Here is a 24,671-nt window from a genome sequence, read left to right as displayed (position 1 = left end):
ATCCAAATCTCAGCCCAGGAGCACAAACCCCGTGGGCTGAGAGAGAAAAACAAGCAGGATGGGAGTGCAGGGGCTGAGCTGGAATTGGACACTGAACTGCAATGTGCACATGGAGCAGAGCTGATCCCAGGGAGAGACCCCGGGAGCGCTCGTGCATTTTGGGACCATTTGGGTTCATCTTGGGTGCAGCCCTGGCTGGGCTCTTGTGCTGCCCAAGGTGGATCCATGGAGGAGATCCTTGGAATCAATCCCTGCTTTATTCTTTAGCTCTGCCCAGCCTCTGCTCTAGGGCAGCTTTCCCGAGGCATCAGTGGATCTTACCGATCACGAGGCAAAAATATTTCCTTTCAAGTACAACCCCATCCCCAAAGCTGCTTCCCAAATTCCAGAGGCTGCTGAGAGCATTTGGGTGGAAAGAAACAAAACCAAAACGCAGTGGAGATGGGAAGGCAGCAGCAATAAAGCAAATTAAAGCAGAGTGGTGCAAATTATATCTAGAAAGAAAAGTCCTCCCTAATCCTTTTGGAGCAGGAAGCTGCACAGATGATGTGACATCCACCCAGGCAAGGATTTGTCCCTGCAGCAATTAAAATCTGGAGTTACAAATATTTCAACTACAGCCACAGCTCTTTGACACCTCACACCCCACAATGTAAAGAGAATTTGGCAGAGTCCAACTATGGATGTGCATTAAAAGCTCCTCAGATCTGGACTGGAACCTCTCACTTGTTTTTCTGAATAATTTATTTTTTTTGCAGGTGTCCAATGCTGTATAAATTCTGAAATACTTGATCAAAATTTAAATCTCTGAAAAAGAATGTGAAGTCAAATTTCAGCTGAGAATATTATATTAAAAATCTGTTAGCAGTGGTTCCACTGGCTGTGGGGTGTAAAATCTGTCCTTCAAATTTTATGAAGTACAAATATTTATATTTTAATTTTTTTCAAAATTTGGACTTTCTTTATATGGAAAAATCAAAGGGGGGGGGCTGGTTTTGAATTTTAATTTTTTTAAAATTAGCTGTCAAAGGATTCACCTGCTGATGTATAAAAATCAGCCCTGACCACAGGCCCAGCTGGGATTTATTCTTTGCTTTCCTTTGTGCCCTGTGCTCCTCCAACCAGGCCTGGAATCACCTGCTGGAGAACAGCTCCAATTCCTCCCCACATCTGCCTTTGTCAATTAAATAATTAAAGGTGTTAAATGCCCTCCTTGTGCTTCCTCCTCCCTCAGAGCAGCTCCAGCCATGGCAAATGCTTCTTTTTCTGCTCCCAAGGTCCTTTGAAGAAGTTTTTTTGGAAATGCAGTTTATTTTAGGTGGAGAGCCCAGTGACTAGAAATATTTGTCCTTTAATGCATTTATATTTTACTTTAATGTATTTATATTGCACTTCTTTCCTTGCTTGAAAAGTTTATTATTAAGGAGTGATGAGAAAAACCAATGGCTAAAGGAAAATGAATCCACTCCTTGGAATATTCAATGTGTAATCCGTGGTACAGGATGAACCAGGAATTATTATCCTTATTTCAACTTTCCAGCCAGGAGCAGCAAACTGAAGTTCTCAATCCTGTCAGAACACTTCAAAAGGTGAGCACACAAAAGGTGTTTCACACACTCTTTTATTGTGGATTATTATTGTTATCGTTAGGGGAATGTGACCCCATTTTCAGGTCTGAAAAGGAGAGTTTGAAGTATTCTGAATTGGAAAATGAGGATTTGAATAATTCTGAATGGGAAAATGAGAGTTTGAAGTATTCTGAATTGGAAAATGAGAGTTTGAAGTATTCTGAATGGGAAAATGAGGATTTGAAGTATTGTGAATTGGAAAATGAGGATTTGAAGTATTGTGAATTGGAAAATGAGGATTTGAAGTATTGTGAATTGGAAAATGAGGATTTGAAGTATTGTGAATTGGAAAATGAGGATTTGAAGTATTGTGAATTGGAAAATGAGGATTTGAAGTATTGTGGAAAATGAGGATTTGAATAATTCTGAAGGGAATTCAATTTGAATTCCCTTTGGCAGGGGAAAGGAGCTGCTCTGGAGGGAACCTCTTTGTCCAGCCCCTCCTGTTCCATCACCTGTCACTCCAGGGGAAGAGCAGCACATCTGGGGTCACTTAATTGCTGCCAAAACCTGTGGGGAGAAACCAAATCCCTTGGGGATATCTGCTGCTGGCCCCTTGCATGGTTTAAAGTGCTGGGGAATGTCTGAGAGGTGTCAGTGCCGAGATGGAGAGGAGATTTCCCCAGGCAAAATACTTGTGGGTCTTAAAATGTTTTCTTTTGCTTGCAGGAAGGACACTTGTCCAAATGTTTCCCACGTGGGCTGAAATTCTGGGGTTTTTACAGATAGAGGGAGAATTTCAGCCCTGGCACAGAGGGTAAAGCACATTTTGGAGAGGTTTCTGCTTGGAAATGTCTCTGCTCCACTGCCCAAAACAAGGATTCCCACAGGGAAAGCTGGGTTTGATGGGAGCCAAAGCTGCTCTGCAAAGCTGGGTTTGGAGCAGGGAAAGGAACCCTGGTGTTGCACAAATCAGGAGGAGCCTGCACAGATCCCTACAGAGAATGGGAAAATGCACCTGACATTCCCAGGGAATGGGAAAATACACCTAAAATTCCCAGGGAATGGGAAAGTGCACCTGAAATTCTCAAGGAATGGGAAAATATGCCTAAAATTTTCTCCTAATTTGTGCAAGATATTCCTTCCCAATAAATATTTCATATATTTCAGGTTTGCATCAAAATTCGTCTGTGTACAAAAGGTGTGTTGGTCTCTCCTTTTTCTGGGTTTCAGAATTGCCAGGGAATATTTTCTGTTCAATATTTTGTGTGTGATCCAGAGGCTGCCTGCAGCCTCACCAGGGCATGGTTGGGACTTCAGAGCTTCCCAGAGAAAAAAAAAAAAAATTCCTCTTAAAATTGTTTTGGACAGGAGTAATAAATCAATATAAATGATGGAATAAACCTCTGGGCTTTATTCTTGCCAGCCCATGCCAGGGAACATTTCATGGAATAAGTGATGACATCTTCCTTAGAGAAAAGAGGGATGGAGTGAATTATCTACAGAAAAGGTCAATGCTCTGTTCCCTGGCTCTCCTTTACAAATCTTTCTGAGGAAAACCAAAATGTGCTGCCCTTTTCAAGTCCTTTCTTACACCTGGCTCTGTTTACCTGCTGCTCCCTCTCTGATGAAGGGCTTGGATTCTCTCCTGCATCTTGTCTTTTCCCATCATGGGAATAATATAAACAATGGGAATAAATTGCCCAAAATCTGCTCTCAACCTGCATTTCATTAAAAAATAGCTGAATAGTCCCCCCAGAATTAACCAGAAGCTGCAGCTCCTTCTCCTTTGTTCCCAGTAATGGAAGTTGTTTCCAGATTAGAAGGAGTCACCCTCTGGCTGCAGAGAAATAATTTGAATTCCCCCTCACTGGCAGGATCCTTTCCCATCTGTGGGCAGATTTCATTCCTTATCTCGTATTAAACCCAGAGGTGTTATTAAAATCCAGTCTAATTTCAGATCTGCAGGGAGCTCTGTGATAGTTGTAAGAGAAGAGGCTGAAAATAACATATTTAAATCTTCATTGATGTGGCCATTCCAACGGGGCTTTGAATTGTATTTCTGTGTTTTCTCACCTGCGCCAAGTGTCATTTCCAGCAAAGCGCTGGAAAAATCAATCCAGTTTATTTCAAAAGGCAGGAAATGTGGGCACTTGAGCGAGTCCCAGCTTGTGAGGGCAGGAGAGGAGGGGATGAGTGACTCCTGAGGTGGAATCAGAGAGCAAAATCTGGGGCCCTGCTCCTCTCCAGCCGGGAATGACAGATGGAGATGGATGCTGATGGATCCTCAGCTTTCTTCCCTCTATTGCAGCCCCAGTGCCAGGCCTGGAAAAGAACAATTTATGTGCTGACAAACCTCCTTTATAAATGAATTTTTGACTTTCAGACAGCCCCAGGTTCCTTTTTTGAGCACTTGGGTGGGTTCTGGTTTATTTTCTTGGAGATTTGACAAAGGCAGCACATAACTGATGGTGTCTCCCACTGATAGATTCTCTGTTTCTTATACCCAGGGAAGAAATAATCATGTTTATAAAATGTTTTTTGAGTGAAACAGTTCTATTCTTATCTGAGATGATGGTTTTGCTCACACTTGTATTGATCAAGAAATATAAGTGAATGTTGCCTTGGTTACCTTTGCAAAACTCAGTATTTTTATCCTTGTTTGTCAGAGCTGTGCTGTATAAAATCCCATTTTCTTTTTGAATCTATATTTGTGACCATTAATCAATAACTTTGTCCATTCTGATTAGGTTGGTGTTGTTTTTTTTTTTTTTAAATATTGTACTTTCACTTTTTTCTGGGCTTTTTTGGGGCAAATTTCCTCTTATTAATATATATAACATAATATTGGGAATGAGCTAAAAACTTTTCCCAGGAACCCACCACTCCATCCCCCTGTGCCCATTCCCACAGAGCTGGGATGTCAATCAGAGCCTTAAAAATTAATTTAATTTGGGAAATACCTTTTCTTTTTGTAGTCTTAAGGACGTGAAATCGAATATTCCTTGGCATATGGAGTTAGGGAAGTTCCACCTGTCCCTCCCTGCCTTTCTGGCCTTCCACTTTCCATCAAAATAAACCAGGAATGCAAAGCCAAGGAATCCTAGGAAGGAGCCTGCTGCCCTCTCATGGCTCCCGGAGCAAACAGCCGGGAGGAAAATGGGAATAAAGAGCTGGGAGCATCCTCTTTGTCCAGCAAAATTCCCTTTCCAGGCACAGGAGCAGAACCAGGACAGGCTGGGCTGACTCACTGTCCTGGGTTATTCCAGGGAATGCTGTTTGGTAGGGTTTGATTTCCTGATTTTTCAGTTCCTTCTCTTCCAAGAGGATGTTTTGGTGTGGTTTGGGCACCACAGGGACTGTTCCTCTAGCAGAAATCTCCTTAATTCCTGGAAATCCCATTAATCCCCTGGGATAATTGGGTGATTCAGGATTCTGGCAGTGCCCAGGGCTGGGTTGGATAATGAAATAACAAAGTCACTTATCAGGAACTGCCTGAATTTGGGAGCTCCTGCTCTAAATTTAATTACAAAATAAGAAAACTCTGGAATTCCCCATGTCCTGAAGGGAAAAGAATGCTCAGGAGCCTTTTCCAGGGCAGGGATGAACATCGGGAATTCAAACTGCCCAGGAACCAAGGGATTGTGCATCCCCATTCCAGGCTGAAGGAAGGGAGGAAATGGGAGAAGGAGGAAAAAAGTAAGGTTAAAAAAAGGAGAAAAAAATGTAAAAAAAAGAGGGGAACTAAAAAATGAAAGGATGCAACTTAATCCAAGCCTGCATTAGGTGTTGGACCCCTGGTTACTGAGAATATGAAACTTCCTGTGCTGACAGACACTGACCCCCAAAAGAACACTGCCTTAGAAAAAGCTTCCAAAATTAAAAGATAAAATTGAGATTATGAGTGTGTAGCTTGAAGAGAAGTGTGTAATGTCACACAGTAGAAAACTTAAAGTTTTAGAATATAGTAATACATATAAAGCAACATAGAAATTTTAAAGCAGAGGCTAATCCTTCTTCTTCACCTTCTCCTTCATAGGTTTAAGTAGTACTATATAATTAGTTTAAAAAGTCCACATTGCAAGTAGAGGTAATTAGTTATTGACTTAAAAGTAAAAACATAATTTAAATATAATTTCTTAATTAGACAGTTTATCCTTAAAAGACCTTATAAAAAAGAGATGCAGCTCCATTTTTAACTTATTAGAGAAAACTACTGTAGAACTCACAGTTTGTAAAACTATAATATAGATAAAAACTAATAAACATCTAAATCCGAACAAGAAATACCTTCTCACACATTTAATCCCAAACTTAGCAGAAAAGAAGCCAAAAAAAAAATCCCCAATTTGGGTTTAGGAGCTCAGAAAGGAACTGGCCTGGCTCTTGGCAGCCAGGAATGAATGGAGCTGACCACAATGGTTATTATCAGAATTCAGAAATTGAAACGCATTTTTGCCTAAATTATTCAGAAACTTGAAATGCATCTTTGCCTAATATAACATAAACTCCCTTTGAAAGTGAAATTATTTCAATCAGAAGAAAATCAGTTTAGCATAGATTGATTTCCTGATCATGGACTTAGTAGCTGAGTATTTATTTCTTCCTCCTTCATGACTATTTGCTGAAGAAAGAGAAAAACCAATACCTAGTCAAGTGTAATATTGTATGTAGACTTTATTTATTTTTTTCCCCTCAAAATTCTGCCCAAACACCTTGGGCTAGTGCCAGAGAGAGGAGGACCATTCTCCCCAGCCCTGCTTCTTCTCCATCACCCACTTTGATCCTGCAGGGACAATTTTACTTTGTTCCTCTCCACCAGGAGTGCCAGCTTGCTGCAGGGTGGAGAGCAGGCTTGCATTGAGAGCACACTCCTCTAATTCCATTTTTACAGAAACTTTGAACGAGCACAAATCCCACCCTTGCTAGGGTTTTTCTCCTGTTCTAGCTGAGGAGCCTCAGAAAAGCAGTGTAAACAATAATTATCTGATGGCTGTGGAGTGTGCTCTGGAGGTTGTTTACCAACAGAGGCATCTTTAGTTGGTCCATGTGGATTGTTTCTACTCAATGACCAATGATGGTCCAGCTGTGTGGACTCTGAGAGTCACAGGTTTTTGTTATTCATTCCTTTCCATTCCTTTCTACCTTTCTGATGGACCCTTTCTATTCTTTTTAGTTTGCCTAAATTATTCAGAAACTTGAAATGCATCTTTGCTTAATATAACATAAACTCCCTTTGAAAGTGAAATTATTTCAATCAGGAGAAAATCAGTTTAGCATAGATTGATTTCCTGATCATGGACTTAGTAGCTGAGTATTTATTTCTTCCTCCTTCATGACTATTTGCTGAAGAAAGAGAAAAACCAATACCTAGTCAAGTGTAATATTGTATGTAGACTTTATTTATTTTTTTCCCATCAAAATTCTGCCCAAACACCTTGGGCTAGTGCCAGAGAGAGGAGGACCATTCTCCCCAGCCCTGCTTCTTCTCCATCACCCACTTTGATCCTGCAGGGACAATTTTACTTTGTTCCTCTCCACCAGGAGTGCCAGCTTGCTGCAGGGTGGAGAGCAGGCTTGCATTGAGAGCACACTCCTCTAATTCCATTTTTACAGAAACTTTGAACGAGCACAAATCCCAGCAGCTCCCCCTGGGGTGGAGAGGGGGAAAGCTGGCACTGCCAGCCTGCAGCACTCCTGAAAGGAAAATCAAATCCTGTTTATCCGCACCGGGTCGTCACCATGACACTTTTATGAAAATCCCTTGCTAGGTTTTTTTTCCTGTTCTAGCTGAGGAGCCTCAGAAAAGCAGTGTAAACAATAATTATCTGATGGCTGTGGAGTGTGGTCTGGAGGTTGTTTACCAACAGAGGCATCTTTAGTTGGTCCATGTGGATTGTTTCTACTCAATGACCAATGATGGTCCAGCTGTGAACTCTGAGAGTCACAGGTTTTTGTTATTCATTCCTTTCCATTCCTTTCTACCTTTCTGATGGATCCTTTCTATTCTTTTTAGTATAGTTTTAGTATAGCATTTTAATATGCTATAATATAATCAGCCTTCTGAAGCGTGGAGTCAAGATTCTCCTCTCTTCCCTCATCCTGGGACCCTCGAACACAACCACACCAGGTCGTGTTCCACCCTCAGCACTTCCAGGGGCTGCTGTTCCCCCAGGTCACAGGAGGATCCTGCCTCAAACTGCCTGAATGAAAGGTGATTCCCCCTCCAACATCCCAGTCCCACCTTGTGCCCCGGGTCAGAAATGCTGAAAGCTGAGCTTGGGAGAGAGGAACAAGAGGGGATCATCCAGCAAGGCACCCCCTGCTCCCATCTGCTCCCTCTCTTTCTCCTTTTACCCCTCAGAGCAGAAATCCAAGGCAGTCCCTCACTCCCAGTCCCTGCTGACCTGTCCATAATGGTTGCTCTGACTCAGTAAGTCACTTCTTTTTCTCTGGCTGAATAAATCACTTGGATGCTTCTGCTAACATGATCCTGATTGAATTGCAGGACTTAAAATAATCATTCATAACATTAACTGGGCTATACATCCTCACCCTGCTTTCTGCAGGGGCACAGGACAAGGAGGGATGGCTGTAGATTGAAGAGGAGAGATTTAAGTTATATATTAGGAAGAAATCTTTCTTCTTACATTAGGATAAAGTCTTTTATTCTGTGAGGGAGCTGAGGCCTTGGCACAGGGTGTCCAGAGCAGCTGTGGCTGCCCCTGGATCCCTGGCAGTGCCCACGGGGTTGGAGTACCCTGGGATAGTGGAAGGTGTCCCTGCTTATAGAAGGAGATGAATTTTAAGCTCTCTTCCAACCAACCATTCTCTAATTCTGTGATTTTATTTATACTAGATCTACTTGAGCTTTATAGTTCACTCTCAAAGTTTCACCCTGGATGAAAGTTACACCAGGCAGCAGAAATGCTGAATAAAGGCAGCTTTTCCTCGAAACCACAGAGGATCCTCAACACCTGGTAAATTAGCAGTCACCTGAAGTTTAGCAGCAGCTGAAAACATTCAATAAAAAACACTGCAAAGCTGCAGGCAGGCAAATCCAAAAATTCTGATGTGGGCACAGCTCCTCGACAGCATGCAGAGCTGGTTAATTCACAATTACAGGGGAAAAAAGAGGCAGTGCAGCTTTGCTGTCAGCCAGAGGCAAAGGGGCTGAGTCAATAAAAGCAATCCCTGTCCCCAGGAGCTGTTCCACTGCAGAGGCAGCAGCTCCTGCTGCTCAGAACTCCCTGCTGGGATTAACAATCGATGTTCTCAATCAAGCACAGCATCCCAGACACAGCTCATGATCTCTGTTACAGGGCTGGCTGAGAGCTCAGAGAAATATTCCTCTGGCTGTCCTGCCTCTGGCTGGGCTGGGGGTGAAAGGCAGGAGAGCCTGAAACCAGGATCAGATAAATCACAGAACGGTTTGGGGTTGGAAGGAACCCTAAACTCACCCAATTCCAGGGCCAGGGACACCTCCCATCATCCCAGGGTGCTCCAAGCTGGCCTGGGACACTTCCAGGTGTGGGAAATGGATTTGTTGAGGATTTTTCAAGTTTAACAGAAGGTTTATATGGTATGTATTTGTGGTATTGGTGTGTATTTGTGGTATTTTTATATGGCATATATTTTATTTGTAAGCATCAGGGAACCAGGGGCAACCTATAAATTCTAACTCCCCTCTGCACACAGTGCTCTGCTGCCACTTCCCAGAGCTGGCAGGAAGTTTTAGGGAAGCATTTGAGGGATGAAAATTTGGTGCCAGCTCTGTGTGTTCCCTCCTGCTGTGGCTGGCTGGTCCCTAATTCAAGAGAAAGTACCAGCAGCTCACAGAGAACTTCTGAATCTGAGCTTGTCGTGGGTGCCTGCTTTTGGAGCAAATTGAGAATGAAAACTTTCTGTATTTAAAATTCTGCCTGTAAATATTGTACTCTGCAGTTCACTGCCCCAAATCAATGGGGTTGGGGCAGGGATGTGTGGGTGCTCCTCAGCCCCATCCTGTCTGCTCCATCCCCGAGCAGCTCTTTGTGCTGGGAAGTGAATTTCTGCCCTCAAATGGAAATAAAACCTGCAGAGGAAGAACCCCGATGTAGCTTTGTAAGTCAGCTGCAACTTGAACTCCTGTTTCAATCGGGTTTTTGTCGTGTTGTGCTGGCTTTGATCTGGCACTCACACCAAAGCAGGTGAGATTTGTTACACAGCGACTTTGTGGTGTCTGCAGGCAAACAAGAGACCTCCAGTCTGATTCTAACAGAGCCACGTGCTCCCAGCAGGCATCCAAAAGCAGGGTTTGTGTGATTTCCCAAACCAGTGCTTAGATGCAGCAGAAACTCCCAGGCAAGGAGAATCTCCTGCTCTCCAGAGCTGGAATTCTTGCTCCTCCTGCATTATTCTGACTCCATCCCTCCATTAGATGCCTCTGAGCTCTCCAGAGCTGGAATTCTTGCTCCTCCTGCATTATTCTGACTCCATCCTCCACCAAGCCCCTCTGAGCAGAGCTGTGGTGTGTGACAGATGCTGGCTGGGCCCAACACTGACAGATGAACTCTGAAACTGTGAAATTTTTTGCGGCCAAAGCAAAACTGGCAAATGTTTGGCTCCACCATAACATTTCCAGGCACGCAGAGCAAAGATCAGCCCTGGTTTTATTGACCTGTGCCACCCCTCAAGTCTCAGAAACCCTCTTTTATTTTTATTTTATTCCCCACTCGGCCCTCAGCACCCTTTTAAGCATGATGGGAAATCCCTCTGTTTTGGTTCCTTTCTAAGAGCTCAGCTGCACAAAGTGCTGGCTGCTTTCATCTCCAGACTTTATTTTTGTGACATAAATAGTGAGAATTCACCTCTTGTATCTCCTCATCCCCTCTTCAAAATGCTGTTTTATCTCCATGAGCATCACAGGACAGGTATGGAGTGTGACTGAAATTCACACTGGAAAGGAGGAGGAGGCTTTTTTTTTTTCTTTTTAAAGGAATAAAAAAAGTCTCTCCTGGCTGCAGAGGTGAGGGACAAAGGGGCAGAAGTGCTGAACATGTGCTCTGAGCAGGATTTTGCACTTTGGATCTGTCCCAAGGTCCAAGTGCTCATTCCTGGGAGGAGTGAGAAGGGAGCTCCCCACTCCTGGGCAGTCCTGCAGCCGTGTGTCTTTGTGAGCACAATAAATACTCCTCAAACTGGGCAAAGGGATGGCCCTGGCCAGAAATCATCACTGAAATCATCACCTGGGGGACTTTGTACAGGCAGGGACGTGTGGAGAGGGGCTGGGCTCACCTGCCCGAGGTGTGGCTTTGCCCTTGGCAGTGCTCAAGCAGGATTTTCCTGATGTTTCTGTGCATTAATAACCTGCAGATACTGGGCTTCTCTGCTGTCGTGGAACTGTTGAATCATTTAGGTTGGAAAATCCATGGAGTCCAAGCATTCCCCAGCACTGGCAAGGCCACCAGTGCCTCGTGTCCCCATGGAGACTCCAGGGATGGGGACTCCACCTCTGTGTCCTGTGGATTTTGGCCACAAGTGCTCCCATGCCCAGGAGCCTCCAGACCGGCAGGAGATCCCTTAGCAGAGCAAGGAGAAAACGGAGCAGCAGCACCTCAGTGACCATTTCTCCTCATCCCAAGGGATCCTGGTGTTTGCATTGACTAAAACAATGGCTTTGATCTTCCTGCTGGGACCAGCAGGCAGCTGAAACCAAACCAGGCTTTTGTGTCCTCAAAACAATCTGGGAATTGAAGTGTGCGCACAGTTTGGAGCAAATGGAAATGTGCTGTGCACATTAAAGTCATCTCCCTTCACACCCCCTTTTCCAAGGCGTCCTTAAAACAGAATAACATCCTTTGGTGCATTTTCTATAGGCCTTTCCTGCTCTTTCTTCTTGGAATATCTGGCGTGGTCGTAGAAATAGATGATGATGAGAGAAGCAATGTTCAGGAAAAGGGTGAGCAGCATGATCCAGTAGGAGTATCCATAGTTGTGTTGGGATCCAAGGTGTGCCTGCAGGGAGCTGGAGCAGCTGTGGGCCAGCTCTTCAGACAGGCTGTTTCCTTGCACGTTCACAGGGAAAAGGATCATGGCTATGAGGATGAGGACTCCTGGAAAACAGAAATGCAAATTGTAGAGGGGGAACTGTAGTGCTATTTGTGTAATGATTTATAGTCTGCTTTAATCCTTGTCATAGTCCAGGGATTTTAATCAATTTATGTAATATTAGCAATTCTATGGGGGCATTTGAAGAATTTTTGCCCCACCCAATAGTATCTGATAGGTGTTTTGATACAGGCAATGATATAATCTAAAATTACTAGATTCTCAATGATTATTCTTAGATAAAGCCATTTAATTCAATTTTTTTCCATTTAATTTAGTGCTGACGAGTATTGTGTATTCACCTCTTTTTGACTTGTAAATATCTGTTTGATATGAGCCCAAATTCATGGGTGGGCAGTCTCACAGTTGGATAAAATCAAAACAGCTGGATAAAATAACACAGCTGGATAAAATGTCACAGCTTGATAAAGCCTAGTCTGTGCTCAGGATTGGCCCAAGAGCTTAGACTTGGAAATCTCCTGTTCTTTACAACTTGAATTATTGGATGAGTCTGGGAGAAGCCAAAATGTGATGTCTTGTTAGATCTGGGTTTATTTCTTACAGCCTCCCAAATGTAAAAGTTCAGCTGCTCTGACATTTATCTAAATATTGCTGTTGCATCTCTGCTTTCCTCGTGCCAACAGAGCTGTAATCTCTGAACTCTGGTGGAACAATTCCATTCCTCCTCTCCAGGCACCTCATCCTAGCCCAGCTCACACTGAAACAACTTCATTTTTTATGCAGGAGAGCATTGGTAGGAGAATTAGACACCTCCAAGGTGACCTCCCGCATTAAATGATGCGTGATTTCCCACAAAAATGCACCCACAGCAAAATGCTCTTCCAGCTCACAGCATTTGCAAGGCTGCTAAAAGTAACCACAGCCCTCAGCCAACACAAGAATTTGTTTTCTCCCCAATACTCATTTTGGCCAGCCCGTGGTTCTTTCATTTCAGTCAGAGCTTCAGGTGCTGGGCTCAGGAAAAACCTTCCTGTGGGATGAGACAATCATCTGCTTGTCTCAGATTTGAATTATTATCTAATTAAGTTTTGTTCACTTTTCTTACTGTGCTTCACAGCTGTTTCAGCATCTGTGTTAAAAATGTGTGAATTTCACTCCTCCACCTGTACTTGTAATAATTAAGATTATCTGCACTGTTCCCTTCCCAGCAAGGTCTGGTTTTGTCCCCAGGACAGGGGGATGCTGCTGGGGACACATTTTCCCTGGACCTGAAGAGCTTTTGAAGGCCAAAATACCTGTGCTGAAATACTCTGTCATCAGATGTCTCAAAAGGAAATTATGTAAGTGCAAACCTATTATTAGAGGAACACCTAATCCTCTGGAGACTAATTGAGTGTGAGAGCTGAGTGGTGGCCAGAGCAGCACAGGGAGGGCTGGGAGCAGCCAGGCTCAATCCCTGCAGGAATGTGGGTTCCACCTCCAGCCTCTTGGACACATTCACAGCTCCAATGACTCAGCATCTCCACCCTTTTTCTTAATGCTTAAATAAGTTTAAACTTATTTTCACCTGTGAATTTTTTTATTTTTTAAAGAGCTAAATAATTTTTGCCATGGCTCATTCCTCCAAACTGCTGCCTCCCTATAAATACTATCATATGAATATTATTTTCTTGCTATATAAGGTATTTTACTCATATTTAAAAGGTGGTTTTCAGGCGTGCCAGCAGGCACAGTTAAAAACCAAACCCAGAGAGCAGAATGAGTGTCCAGGTGTTTCTTCTTGCAGCTCTGTATTCCTTAATGTTGGAATATACATTTTATATAGATATATAAAATATATATACATAATATGTTATATATAATATATAGTATATAATAATATGTATACTATATTATATATATAATATAATATATATAAAATATATATATAATGTATCTAGGGAATAGAATGCCACTCACCACAGATGGAATTCCAGGTGTAGACTCCGATGGGGCCCAGGAATGTCTGGTAGGGGTTGCTGACAGCGTTGGTGCAGGTGAAGCCAGCGCTGAGCAGGGAGCTCAGCAGGGCCAGCACCAGCATCACGATGGTGGCCACGATCAGGCTCCTGCTGCTGCTGCTGCTCAGGGCCTCTGACACTGGAACACAGCAGGGGCAGGGTCAGAGGAGAGCCTGATGCCTTGGGGATTTAGCTTTTCTGTTCTTCAAATCCTGCAGTGCTTTAGGATATAACTCTAAACTCCACATACAGTGTCGTTGACTGTCTTCATGTTTTGGTCAGGAAAAACAATTCCTCTAGGTCTGAAATTCAGGGCACCAAATGATGCCTTGGGTTTTAGCTTTGATATTTTCCAGATTCTGTACTGCATCAGTATAAAACTCTGAACTTGTTATAGTTATATACTATATATAGTCTATATATATGTAGTAGTAGGACTAATTATACTGTTTACTATATACTACAGTAGTAAGACTATATATAGTGTATATAGTATATATATACTAGAGTATATATAAAATATATATACACTATATATAGTACAGTGTATATATAGATGCTATATACTATATATATTCTATATATTATATATAGTAAATATACACACTATATAGTTTTGTATATATGAAGTTTTATAACTCCACACACAGTGCCAGCAGCTCTCCTCAGAGCTCAGGCACACAGAACAATCCTTTTCCAGCCCCAGAACCAAGGACACCGCTGCAGCTCCAGCCCCAAAAGTGCCACTGGCAGGGGAGGGAGGAGAGCAGCCTGGGAGGGTGGGACTGCATCACCTGGAGCTGGAATTGGACAATGACCCCAACGTGGAGATGGACCAAAACTTATAAAATTGTGAAAACTTGTGATTCATTTTCCATCTTGGGTGTAGCCACAGCCAGGCTCTTGCACTGCCCAAGGTGTGTCCTTTGAGGCCTTTTAATAAATCCCTGCTTTATTCCTTTATCTCTGTCCAGCCTCTGTTCTAGGCAGCCTCTCCAGGCATCACCTACAGCCTCAGAGGCTGAAAAGTACAAATAAAAGTGAGTTGGAGGGGAGCAAACTGGGAGTAAATGACTCCATTACCTGAAGCTGTAATCGGAGGATTAACCCCTGATATGTAAATGGACCAAACTTATAAAAGTATGAAAAATTCATGACCATGGTCCATTTTGGGTGTAGCCCCCTGGGGAGGCTTTGTCCCAAAATGTACCTGGAAGGCCTTCATTAAATATACCCACTTTGATTCCCTTAATCCTGTCTGGCCTCTGTTTTTAAGTGAGCCCGAAAAAGGCATCAAGGAGACAGCCCCAGCTTGTGCCAGAGGGGGTTAGATTGGAGATTTGGCAAAGTTTGCTCCCAGGAGAAGGGTGGTGAAGCATTGGAACAGGGAGTCACCATCCCTGGAAATGTGCTAAAGGTGCATGGCTATGGCACTTGGGGACGTGGTTAAAGGTTGGACTCAATTATCCTGGAGAGCTTTTCCAACAATAATATTCCATGATTCTCTGATAACCTGCCCTGCCCAGTCTGGTGGGTTTGGAAAATTTTGTGACTTCTTGCCAGGGCTATAATTAAAAGCTAATGAGCAGAGGTTTGGTGATCTGAAGGGACTGGGATGGAGAACGTTCCAGAGGTTTGGACCCAGCAATGAACCCAAATCCCACACGGGCTGAAGGTACCTGGGCTGAAATAAATTCTTGCCTGCTAATCCTGCAGTTATCTGCGTAGTAAACTTCTGTTCCTTAATACTTCTGTAAAAATTTCCTCTGAATGAGGCCAGACAGGAATTTTCTGCCTAAACTGGATCAGAAATCTGGGTGTTCCTCTGCCAGTGTCTGGTCACCTCCATAAATGCCTATTTAAAACTCTGCTCCAATTTAAAACACTGCTCCAGTTGTATTTCCTTTTAAAATAGCAGCAGTCCCTCACATGCAATAATTTGACATGGAAAACCTTCCCAAAGCCCACTGAAGCTGCTGCCTGGATGGGTCAGGTGCATTTGCAGGACAAATAAATCTCAGTGTGGTCATCCATGGGCAGATGAGGATGGTTGAGCTCATCTCCTGACTGGATCTGTCTCCATGCCCTGCAGGAAAATCTTGGTGCAGGTAGGACTGGCTGCTTCCTTTTCAAATAAAGGAGCAGCTCCTGCTGTTTTCCACCAGGACAGGACAGGGTTCCTGGAGGGTTTGGTTCCCACAGGGCTGAGCTTTGTGGGTACGTGGCCCTGATCCCAGATCCTGCTCCCTCTCCTTTTCCCAGCTTGTTCCCAGATCATTCCCTGCTGTAGTTCCACGGCTCTTGTGTCAAACCCTTCACAAATGTCACCAATTTTTGCCTAAATCCTTCCAGTTCCTCAGTAAGAGTGCTGGTAAGAAGAGATTCAGCCCCAAATGCAATACCATCAAAGTGTTATTTTGTTGAGGTGAATTATTTTCCTCCTCTCAATTTAAAGATTGAAAAAGCAGCTGTAATGTGCTTTATGTTGTAATAAATACAGTGACAACGTTTTGGAGCTTTGAGAGACAGACTTCAATAGGAAAATTCCCTTTCTATGCTGTTCTTGAACAGAGCCATTATTGAAAAATATTCAGGTAGTGCATAACTGGGAGGAATCACAGCAGAGAAAAAAAAAAAAAGGAGTTAAAACCCCATAAAGAGGAATAAACATAATAAAAAGAGCTGTTGGCAAGGAATGAAAAGGAGAATTCCTCTCACATTTTATCTAATACTGCAGTACAAGTTAATTTCTGCTCGAGGCACTGGCAGCTAAGGATGTGTTATGGAAATCAGCTGTAAATCTAAGCAATTTTCCTGGAAGAAAGGAAAGCAGGGCATCCAGGGGATATCACTCAATGGAATGGAAGTGAGCAGGTTGTACCCTGCACTCGGGCTGAAGCAGCCTGGCCATCACCTGTGATCTATTTCTTGAAGAAGAAATAAGTCTGGAGCCAAACCAGACAGGCTTGTGTAATTTCCCTCTGGCAGCCTCACTTAATTTTATCTCTCAGAACTTCTCCAGAACTGCCTGGCTACACCTCTTGCACCCCCTAATTGATCTTGTTTATGTCTGCCACTGAGCTGCAGTTTAGGAGGTGGCATTTTGGCAGCCTCCAGCTGTCATAGCTGTATCTGCAACAGCACAGGGCTGAGGGCTTGAAAGAAAATGCTCCTTTCATGGCAGCTGATTCTTTTGTAAATCCCCAAATAAAGCAGTCTGTGCAAACAGAAGGAATCTCCCACAGCTGATCTATTTGAGTGGGATCAAACTCAAATATTTTGAGTGGTATCCTGCAGCTGGATAACCTCTGGGTCTGTGTGAAACAACAATTCTAGAATGAAGACAGGGTTTGGTCAGATTTCTCCTTAATTTCCTGTATCTTCTTCTGGTTTTCATCCTTTATTCTTACATGTTTGGGTAGGATTTCCCAGACTTTCACTGAGCTTACTCAGCCTTCCCAGCAGCTTTTACAGCTCTGCAATCACCCATGACACATCAGGGATTAATCACTGAAAAAAGCCCAAACAAACAAAAACTCCTGAGGAGAGAGTTCAACAGAGCTTCCCATTTTTCAGGAGATCCCTGGAAACTGATGAGAACACAAATGAATTCCAGCAGTTTCCAAGCTTTTTTTCACGTATTTTAGAATATATTTAAGTTTTGTCATGCATTTTAGAAATATATTTAAGTTGGAAAGTGAAATGATTGCTCTGTGCTGTGGTAAATTTGGAAAGCCTTCCTTGGGTGTTGCTGGCCTTGCTGGCTGCCAGCAGTTGGATAAATCCTGACATTCCAGACTCCCTGGGCGTGGTTCTTCCTGAGCCTGGCTCAACCTCTACGTGTTTGCCTTGGACCAGTCAAAGCTGTGCCCAATCCTCCTCTGACAGACATTTTACTCCTAGCTGGTTCCTCTGTAAGACAAATCATTCAAACAGCTCAGGAAGGCTCTGAGGAGTCTGGTTATTAAATAACTTCTGCATTCTGCCATCCCCAGAGCCTGAGGAGTGGCTGCAGTGATTTATTGCTCTATTAGGGCTGGGAAAGAGCCAGCCTGGCTGGGCACTCCATGCACAGGGCACTGCCAGAAATGACATTCCTTTGTCTTTTATCTTTATTCTTGGAAATTTCTTTGAATGTTGTGGTTTCTAGAGAAATAAATTGTTTGGTTTTTTTTGTTTTTTTTTTTTTTTTTTTTTTTTTTTTTTTTTTTTTTTTTTTTTTTTTTTTTTTTTTTTTTTTGTTTTGTTTTTTATAAAGGCTGTTGATGATCTGCTTTTGAATGGCCACTGATAAATATCAACCTGGGATATTCCTGAAAATAATCCCCCAAGTTCTTGACTTTGATTTACCCTTCAGGGATTGTCCTTCTTTTCCCATACCCAAATATGACAATGCCATTTGAGAAATGCACGTGGGGTGCACAGCAGAGCCCCCAGGCAGGGCACAGCTGCTCTTAAATCATGCTGTGATTTTAAGAGATGTTTAGAACTCCTCTTGTTGATGTCTGAAATGCTGGAATAGAGAAACCTCAGCACTTTGTTCCTCCATAGCACTGGAAATACATTTATTTAAGGATATCAGCAAAGGAAATGCATCTCCTCTCTTAGGAGGACACGAATATAAATGAATTTGAAGAGAGAACATATGGAATCCTAGGAAGCATTTTTCCTATTTCAATTATAAATGTAATAGAATGAATGAACAGACTGGTTTGGGTGGGAAGGGACTTTAAAGATCACCCAGTGCCACCCCTGCCAGGGCAGGGACACCTTCCCCTGTCCCAGCTGCTCCAGCCCCAGTGTCCAGCCTGGCCTTGGGCACTGCCAGGGATCCAGGGGCAGCCACAGCTGCTCTGGGCACCCTGTGCCAGCCCAGAACCCTCCCAGGGAAGGATTTCTTTAGCAAATAATATAAAACATGATAATCATGCTTATTCCAGAGCCTAAGAATTCATTTCAAGTCAGTTTTTCTCATTCTGGATACCTGCCTGACAGAACCAGTGGGGGATGTGGGAAACCCCAGATTTAGATTGTTGATAAAGCATCACTGCCCTTCAGCAGCTGTGGAAGGAAACTCACAAATCCAGAAACTCACTAATTTTGTTCATCCCTAAATACCTGATGTGGAGAGTTGAGATCTGTTTTTGTAAATATTCTCTCAGCATTTGATAAATGATAAGCACAAAACCCCAAATCTGGTGAGGGAAAACAACACCACCAATGCAGACCAGGCAGAGAACTGAAACCCTTCACTGATACCAGAGCGTTGCGAGTTCATTTCATTAATTGTAATTAAAATCGATCTGGTGGCAACTCCCAGGCCCTGGCACTGGGCTGTGGGAGCTGCTTTAGACAAAGGCAGGGCACAATCCCTGGACTGCAGCCAGCCTGGAACCTCCTCTGCCATCAGCTCCCCAGGGCAGCATTCCACCTTTCCCACAGAGCCCAACTGAGATCAGCCAGAACTGCCCACATGGCTCAAGGTTTGGGGCCTCAGCCAACTGCAACCACATAGAAATGATTTTATTTATTTATTATTATTTACTCTTCTAAAAATAACTTTTGTAATTCTGCTGTGGCTGTGATAAAATAAGATGGAATGACTTGGGATTTTGTACTCGTTATGCAACAATACCAATCCATGCTCCACCTCTTGCTGGGAATGCTGCTGTGCTGTGCTCAGGGTTTCGTGAGAAAAGGAATGAAATGGAATCCAGTCAAACACGGGGACTGGTTTGGGCAACACAGCTCTGCCACCGTGGGAATTCAGGTGTTTCTGCAGGTGCAATTTCAGGAATAAATTAGGCTGGGGAATAGCCTAATTTATTAAGCTGGAGGTTTAGATCTGCTGTGCTGGGACATCTCACAACAGTCTACCAAAAAATGAAATTATTTCCTAAAGAATCTTAAAAGCCCAGATTGGTTTGGGTGGGAAGGGACTTTAGAGAACATCCAGAGCCACCCCAGCCATGGCAGGGACACCTTCCCCTGTCCCAGGTGCTCCCAGCCCCAGTGTCCAACCTGGCCTTGGGCATTGCCAGGGATCCAGGGGCAGCCCCAGCTGCTCTGGGCACCCTGTGCCAGTCCTTATATCTAATTTAAATCCATAGCTCATATTTTAAATTACTTGACCTGCTCATATTCTTGGTAGCTTTTTTTTTTTTGAGTGGCTTTTCTCCCTTTCCTGTGTGTAACCAGCATTATTGCTCTGAACTTGATAAGGCAGCAAGGCAGATAAAGTAAGTGCAAACCCTTGATCCTTGCAGCAGCTTTCAGGTTTATCTACCCTTGGGTGTTGTTTTGTGTGTTTTGTTCTTTTTCCTGCAGCAGCATTCAAACTTTTATCAAAAGAGTGCTAATTCAGTAGCAGGTAGCAAAATGTTTAAAGTCAAAACAATAAATTGACATCATGAAATTGGAAGGTGAATTAGGTTTGTAAATCCCTTAATTAAGGGATGAGTGTTGCGTTTCTGTTCCTCACTGAACTTCCAAAAATCAAAGTCAATTTGACAGAAAGCCCCGTTTTGTGGTTTTTTTCCCTTGTTCCAAGGTGCAGGCCAAGATCACAGGTGGTAAGTTGTTATTGTTGAATTTCTGTGCTTTTTTGGGGGTCTTCTTTTATACCACTTAAATCACCCATTTAAATTCTTGTTCTCACTTAAAATATTGTAAGATGGGTACGTCCATCAGTGGTACGAGTCAGAAGATCTTGGGCTTGGGTTGGATACTGGGAAGGAATTCCTCCCTGTGAGGATGGTGATGCCCTGGAATGGGTTTCTAAGGGAGGTTGTGGCTGCTCCTGGATCCCTGGAAGTGTCCAAGGCCGTCCAATTCCTTTCCAGTATCCAATCCAAACCTGAGATCTTCTTACTCGTGCTGCTGACGGACGTATCCATCTTACCATAGTTTAAGTAATTTTGAAATACGAGATATGGATTTAAATTAGATGTAAGGACTGGCACAGGGTGCCCAGAGCAGCTGTGGCTGCCTCTGGATCCCCCTGGATGTGTCCAAGGCCAGGTTGGAGCAGCCTGGCACAGTGGAAGGTGTCCCTGCCATGGCTGGAGTGAGAATGGATGGGATTTAACCTCCCTCCAAACCCAAACCAGTCTGGGATGCTCTGATCCACTTCCAGCTGTGCCAGCACTTACCTTGGAAGTTGGTTTTGGACACCTGGAGTCCTGCATCCACGAACTGCTCACAGGTGCCACTGAAGAGGCCGTAGGTGAGGCTGACGGTGACGGTGGAGGTGGTGCGCGAGAACCGGACCTCGCTGCTCACCCACTGCGGGGTGGCCAGCACCACGCAGATCACCACGAAGGAGCACACACAGGTACAAAAGGAGGAGGCAAACATGGAGGTTTTCTTCCTGGATGGCATCTTTCTCCAGATTTTCCCCCCAATTCAGAAGGTTTGGTTCCCTTTAGTCCCGTGTACCATGAGGGTGATTCCTCCTCGGCGCTGTCCGAGCACGAAGTCGTTCTGGTAAACTTTAAGCAAACAGCAGTGGCAATAAAAATGTAAAATAATTGAACTTTGCCCTGGGGAAAAGGTGTTGCCATGGTGACAACCAAAGCAGCCTGGCAAAGGCCGCTGGAATTGTCCATGGGTGATTTATGGTCCTTGCCAAAGCGTCGCTTCCCAGATCCCAGCTCTGGGTTCATCCAGAGCCTGGCTCTGGCACGTTCTGGCTCCTCCTGGACAGCTCTGAAATCCCTGCTTCTTCCTCTTCAAATCCTGGCAGCCAGGCTGGAATCTGCCAATCTCTGTCTAATCTCTCTCCAATATGTTATGATGAATTTGTAAAATGTTCCTTCTCCCTTCAAGTTGCCTAAGCAGCTACTCAACCATCCCTTTGGGGAACCTCTTAAATTCTTTAAATTTCAGAAAACATGGTGTTGGTCTTGGCTTTTGGTGGGGTGAGGAGGTTCTGTCTACTGTCAATAGGTTATTTTCTAGGAAATACCTCTGATTCCTAATTAAATTCCATATATTTTTATAGAATAGCTCCTTCCCTTTTGCTTTTTGTCAGGGAGGAAACAAATACCTGGAGCAGGGCTTCATTTCAGGGAAGTACTGGATATGTACAGGGAGAAATTCTGGAAAAAAATCTATTCTGGACTAGAAACCAAGGGAATATATTCATTGTTTTGATCGTCAGCTGAGCTAAACAGTGACCACAGAACACAATTTCAGACAGAAGCTTCACTGCTTAATGAAAAGTCTGGAGCCAAATTTAAAGAATTTGAGATAAACTCAGTCCTCATCATTTTGGCCTGAAACCTGGAACATAAATTAATAATTTATTGTCAGTGTAGAGTAACAGAGACTCCATTAGCTTTTATTTCTATTAATTATAATGTCATTATCCCACTTTATACTGAAGCCCTGCTCCTGGATCATCCAGAGCTTTTGAATTAACCTTTAGGGCACAATCTGTGGAGTTCTTATCCTGAAGCTTCCCTGCTGTGCACTGTGATGACAGCAAGAGATTCCTGAATTTTTTATGGATTTGAAATAGCCAGGAATTTCTCAGGAGGAGTAAATGCCTGGGAAAATACTTATTCTGCAATGCAGTGTTATTGAGCTGAGATTTTTCTGGTTTTAAGATTTTTTGATCCCCATTTTTTAAGCAGTAATTAGATTTGAAATCCATGGATTTTATTTCTATAGTCTTGTGACTTTTATTTTATTTTTCAAACTGCTTGAGATTTGATGATATTTTTGAGGTCATTATTTATAGGAATATATAAATATAATTTTTTTTTAATTAAGTTGTATTCCTAAATCATCTAAGTGCTTCATTAATGGAGTGGCAATCAGTCAGGATTTGATTGAAGCTCTGAGGAATAAAGGGAAATTTCTTACCCTGTATAAAATAATAAGAAACCTGCCTCACTTTCTGCCCAGTACCCAGTTAAAGTTTAACCCCAGAAATATGGGGAGGCTCTGTTTGGCTGATCCACCTCTCCAGGTTCATTAATCCAACAGTTCTGTTCTCCACAGGACATAGTCCAGGACTTTATAATCCAAGGATGTTTTCTAATAAACTCAGCTGCCATCAGCAGTGCCACATGTCTCCTCTGGAATATGGTTTAAAAAATTCAATATTTATGAACTGATATTTGTCTTGGTAAAAACTTCCTGGGAATTATTTTTCAGCTCCTTCAGTGCTGATGAATTGAGCACGCAGCCCTTTAAAAATACTGACTAGCAGAGGCTCAGAGCATGTGAATAGCCTGGAGCTCCTTCTTGCAATCTGACTCGATTATGTTTCGGTTTTGGTGACTCAGCTCAAATTGTTATGGCTCAAATCATTGAAACCCTCCTGTGGCTCTGGGAATTGCTCTACAAATGAGATCATAATTTGTTTTTTTCTTGCTTGTCACCTTGAGGTTTATTCTCTGCCTAGCTGTAGTAGTTCTGATTCCTTGTCTTTTTTTTTTTTTTTCCTCACAGCTACATGTAAAAACATAAGAAACTATGGAATTAAAGCTGCAGTTTGGCAGGACACACCTCATCTTGAGAGAGAAAGGAGAAGAGATTGGCTTCCTCTGACTCAGAGAAAATATTTCCTGATCAGCACCTTCTCAACTCTGCCCCCACTGACCCTGACTCAGCCCTGCACAGCAACCCAAGAGAAAAATCAGATTATTTGTTATGAACCAGGGGGGCAGCAGAGAGATCTGCAATCCTTTGCTACACAAAATTACCCCTCGTTTTTAAATCTTGCTGATGTGAGTATTTCCCTTCTGTTTAAATCAGTTTCCTTTAAGCCAAAAATACAAAAGGAAATTTTTTAACTTTTCACGCACATCAATTCTTTAATATTGCAAACACATTCTTACATGGGGGAAAAAAAAATCTTATGGTGGTTTGCCCACAGCTTCAGAAGGAGCAGAGATTAGGGAGGAATTCTTCCCTGTGAGGGTGCCCAGAGCAGCTGTGGCTGCCCCTGGCAGTGCCCAAGGCCAGGCTGGAGCACCTGGGACAGTGGAAGTGTCCCTGCCATGGCAGGGGGATGTCAAAAAAAATTATTTAAGGTTTATTCCAATGGGGGTTTTCCTGGGATTCTGGGATGTTGTCCTGAGAACATCCTTTGGATATTTTAGTTTTTATTTTAGAAAAATTGCAGATTATATAAAGGAAGTTTATTAGATTAAATATTAGGATGAATTAAATATTAGGATTTATTTAGATTTGTTTATCTATTATTTATTTATTATTGACTGTTTATTTTTCATTTCTTTTTATTTATTATTGCTATTGTTATTTATTATATTATTTATTGCTTAATATTTATTATTGCATTTATTATTATTTATTTATCTATTAGATTACATATTAGGATTTATTAAAAATATTATTTTTTAAATTTAGAGGAAACTGAATATTTTTTTTAAGTGATTTAATAGATTTAAAGGAGAAGAAGGAAATGAAAGTTTGAAAAGCCTTATTTCTTGGGGTTTTTTTAAACAAATTGAGTGTAATTACCAAGAGATTTTTAAAATATGTTATTGGAATGAGGATGTAGGGTAGGATGGAGAAACCATAAAGTGCCAGCAGGGCGAGATCCATGGTTTGGCTCCCAGGTCAGAGCTCTGAGCTGTGCTCAGCAGCAGCCAGGGAAATTCGAGGTGAAGCCACTGCAAATGATTCCCAGTGCTGCTGCAGCTGCAGTGCTTCCCTGCTGCTGCTTTAAAAACCTTCTGGATGAAATATTTAAACGTTTCAATGAAATATTTCATTTCAAACCAACTGGCTGCTGGCAGGGTGACTTGGCAGCAGGGTTGGCAGGAGGTGCTGCTGGTATTTGGGATTTTCCATGGGCCTGACCTTCCTGGTGCATCCTCGTGTGTCCCACAAACCCTGAGATCCTTCTGCATTTCCATTCCCCATCTCTGACTGCACAGCAGCTCAGCTGCTTCATCCCTCAGCTGCTTTTGGCTCCAAAAAGATTCCAGAAACTTCCAGGATGTGCAGGATCAGTCCACGGACTCCACTCAGGGTCCAGCCACGTGCTGCCAGTGTTGTCTCTCCCTCTTCTGGGATG

At 43.0% G+C, this 24,671-nt stretch overlaps 1 protein-coding gene across 1 annotated transcript; it reads right to left on the bottom strand.

Annotated features, from left to right (window-relative positions):
- Positions 1–11,387: 11,387 nt before the first annotated feature.
- On the bottom strand, positions 11,388–20,998 carry CLRN3 (clarin 3). Its single transcript, XM_041461636.1, has 3 exons — positions 20,770–20,998; positions 13,578–13,757; positions 11,388–11,662 (listed from the first exon to the last, which is right to left on the bottom strand). The coding sequence occupies exons 1-3, from the start codon at positions 20,996–20,998 to the stop codon at positions 11,388–11,390; spliced, it is 684 nt and encodes a 227-aa protein (XP_041317570.1).
- Between the last annotated feature and the right edge of the window lie 3,673 nt (positions 20,999–24,671).

The sequence above is a fragment of the Pyrgilauda ruficollis genome, unplaced genomic scaffold, assembly GCF_017590135.1.
Source record: "Pyrgilauda ruficollis isolate IOZ18807 unplaced genomic scaffold, ASM1759013v1 scaffold15, whole genome shotgun sequence".
In the NCBI taxonomy this organism is placed as follows: Eukaryota; Metazoa; Chordata; class Aves; order Passeriformes; family Passeridae; genus Pyrgilauda; species Pyrgilauda ruficollis.
The sequence above is the reverse complement of the archived record's forward strand: the minus strand, read 5'-3'. Positions and strand labels throughout refer to the sequence as shown.

Excerpts from the sequence above, each read along its gene's own strand:
- CLRN3 (XM_041461636.1), bottom strand. The coding sequence starts at position 20,998 with ATGCCATCCAGGAAGAAAACCTCCATGTTTGCCTCCTCCTTTTGTACC. Across the intron at positions 13,758-20,769 it reads GTCCAAAACCAACTTCCAAG|TGTCAGAGGCCCTGAGCAGC; the intron begins GTAAGTGCTGGC and ends GCTGTGTTCCAG. Across the intron at positions 11,663-13,577 it reads CACCTGGAATTCCATCTGTG|GAGTCCTCATCCTCATAGCC; the intron begins GTGAGTGGCATT and ends TCTGTTTTCCAG.